At 34.6% G+C, this 3,109-nt stretch overlaps 1 protein-coding gene across 1 annotated transcript; it reads left to right on the top strand.

Annotated features, from left to right (window-relative positions):
• LOC110919110 (7-ethoxycoumarin O-deethylase) lies at positions 1 to 2,905 on the top strand. Its single transcript, XM_022163390.2, has 2 exons — positions 1 to 917; positions 2,179 to 2,905. The coding sequence occupies exons 1-2, from the start codon at positions 36 to 38 to the stop codon at positions 2,785 to 2,787; spliced, it is 1,491 nt and encodes a 496-aa protein (XP_022019082.1). The 5' UTR covers positions 1 to 35; the 3' UTR covers positions 2,788 to 2,905.
• Positions 2,906 to 3,109: the final 204 nt, after the last annotated feature.

The raw sequence follows: 3,109 nt of genomic DNA on the forward strand, positions 1-3,109 counted from the left end.
TCGGCTTTCTACTTCACACTCAACAAGCCTCATCAATGGAGTTTCCTCTACTCATTGTTACTCTACTCCTATCTTTCACCATTATCCGAGCCACTTTCTCATATTTTGTGTTAGGCCACCCCAATTTTCTACCTCCAGGCCCAAAACCATTGCCGATTATCGGCAGCCTCCACTTGCTCGGCCACCAACCGCACCAATCTCTAGCAAAACTAGCCAAAACTCATGGCCCCATAATGTCCTTAAAACTTGGTCAAATCACAACTCTTGTTATCTCTTCGGCTAGCGCGGCCAAAGAAGTACTCCAAAAGCAAGACCTCGCCTTTAGCTCGCAGCGCAGCATCCCCAACGCGCTGCATGCGCAACACCATTACGAGTATTCCATTAGTTTTATGCCAATCAGCACCCAGTGGCGTATCCTCCGCAAGATCCTGAACTCCAACATCTCATCCGGGCGGTCCCTTGATTCCAGTGAGTACCTACGAAGTGAGAAAGTGAAAGAGCTCGTAGCATTATGTCAAAAAGCGGGGTTGTCCAATGATTATGTCGACATAGGACGTGTAACTTTCAAAACATCACTCAATCTCATATCCAACATCGTTTTCTCCAAGGATTTAACAGACCCGAATGAGGATTCGGGTAAAGAGTTTAAGGAGCTGGTTGGAAACATTATGCTGGAGGCCGGGAGGCCGAATCTTGTGGACTTTTTTCCGGGGTTGAGGATGATCGATCCGCAAGGGGTTAGGAGGAGGATGAATAGGCATTTTAAGAAGATTCTTGGTGTATTTGAGGAGTTGATTAATGAGAGATTAGGGAGTGAAAGCAGATTCAAGAAAGATGATGTATTGGACATGTGTTTGAAAATCAACAAAGATAACCCACACGAGCTCAGTCGATTACAAATAAAGATGTTGTTTTTGGTGAGTAAATTGTTTCAAGTTTTGTGTTATTTGACACCATTTAACCATAATATTTTATAAAGATACCTTTTTAACTATGGGTGTTCAGAGTGGCGGATCTAGAAAAAAAGTTAACAGATAGTTCAGGCTAACAAAAAGTGTTCAGAGTAGTCCATACATAAAAGAAGAAAAATTGCACTAAAAATGTTACTTGCCAACTAACTTGAGAGGTAGTGCGAACTACCCTTCCCCTATGATAGATCCGCCCTTGGGTGTTCTATTTGTTTGGTTTTCAGGTTATTCGGTTTGTTAATTTATTTCAACATACCAAATACTGAATTTGAATTTGGTACGGGGTGTTTCAGTTTCAACAAATAACATAATACCTATTTTTCTTAATAATTCAAAAAATCCTTCAGTTTATTTTTATTATTAGTTATTAAATTGTGTTGGCAATGATAATAACTGGATCAAATAACAAAACTTAAATAACTATTATTTGTTATTTAGTTTATCTGGATTATTATCTGGTTTAAACTAAACCGAATACCAATTTTGTAATTTGGTTTGGCTTCAGATAGTTTTCGTTCAGTCAGGTTTGGTTTTTGGTTCGTTCGGTTTGGTTTTCAGTTTAATTGATTTCAAACCGAATAATAAGCACCACTATTTTGAAATCGTATATTTTTTCATGTTTCGTGAGATTTAACATTAAAATCTAATCTAACTTATAATAAAAGACTCCAAAATAATGCCACATGGCATTCTCCCCTTCAACCTTATAAATTTTATTTATATTTATTTAATAAATTTCTTTTAATATTAATATTAATTAATAACCAATATATAAATAGCACTTATTTTTATCCTTATCTAAAATTAATAAATAACTTTAATTTTATAATTTAGACCATTTATTTTTTACTTTTAACCCAACTAAAGATGTTATCATGAAAAACTAGAATACAAGAAAGATTGTAAGATTAAAATGAGTTTATCGATTAGGTGAAAAATACTATTTCGAACAAACGATTTTTTTTCAGGTGTAATACTTATTTGGTCAAAATAACTATTAGATCCAACCACGCCAACAAGCTCCTAAAATATTCAAATAATTTAATTTCAGTATTTTATTTTCTATAGACCTAGGTCTTTTACATTTTTAATTTCAATCATGATGAAAATGAAATGTCAATTATTAAATGTGTTCAATCATTATTTGATTTATTTTATTAGGTAACTTCCAAGTTTAATCTTTTACAAGAAATTATGCATGGTGATGTAGGATACGTTTGTTGCCGGTAGTGATACGACTTCAAACACAATAGAATGGGCAATGACAGAACTATTACGAAACCCACACATCATGGTCAAAGCCAAAAAGGAACTTGCAAATGTTTTTGGCAAAGGAAACATGGTAAAAGAGGATGATGTTTTGAGGTTACCATACTTATCATGCATTGTAAAAGAGACATTACGACTTCACCCACCAGTCCCATTTTTGCTTCCTCGCAAGATTGGGAACGAAGTTAAACTCAACGAATACACCATTCCAAAAGGAACTCAGGTGCTTGTAAATGCTTGGGCTATAGGACGAGACCCATCCATTTGGAAAGACTCACAAGAGTTCAGACCAGAAAGATTCTTATCATCTCTCGTTGATGTTCAAGGACAAGACTTTGAGTCAATCCCATTTGGAGGTGGACGAAGAATATGCCCCGGAATGCCACTTGCACTACGTATGATCCCCTTAGTATTAAGCTCATTACTTCATAATTTTGATTGGAATCTTGACACGAAGATTCAACCAAAAAGTTTGGACTTGACTGAGAGGTTTGGAATCACCATACAAAAAGCCAACCCACTTTATGTTGTTCCAATACCATTGAATTAACATCCACCATATTATACACGTGTGTATGCATAGTTTCTCAAATTCTGATATATAATATTGTATTATGAATCTAATTCTAATTCTAATAAAAGATTCTATAAAATGCCATATGACAATTTCTCCCAATGTTTTAAAAACCAGTATTTTAATCATACCGGGTTAGACTCGGAAATGGTTTAACCAGTTAAACAGGGTTGTATCGGACGGTTCAACCGTGTTGACTAATTAACTCTATAAATTCATAGAATATAATTTTAACTCAAAAAAAATCCAAAAGTAAATCATTCCATAATAAATAAATAAATATATATATATATATATA

Source organism: Helianthus annuus, chromosome 2 (genome assembly GCF_002127325.2).
Source record: "Helianthus annuus cultivar XRQ/B chromosome 2, HanXRQr2.0-SUNRISE, whole genome shotgun sequence".
NCBI classification, from domain to species: domain Eukaryota; kingdom Viridiplantae; phylum Streptophyta; class Magnoliopsida; order Asterales; family Asteraceae; genus Helianthus; species Helianthus annuus.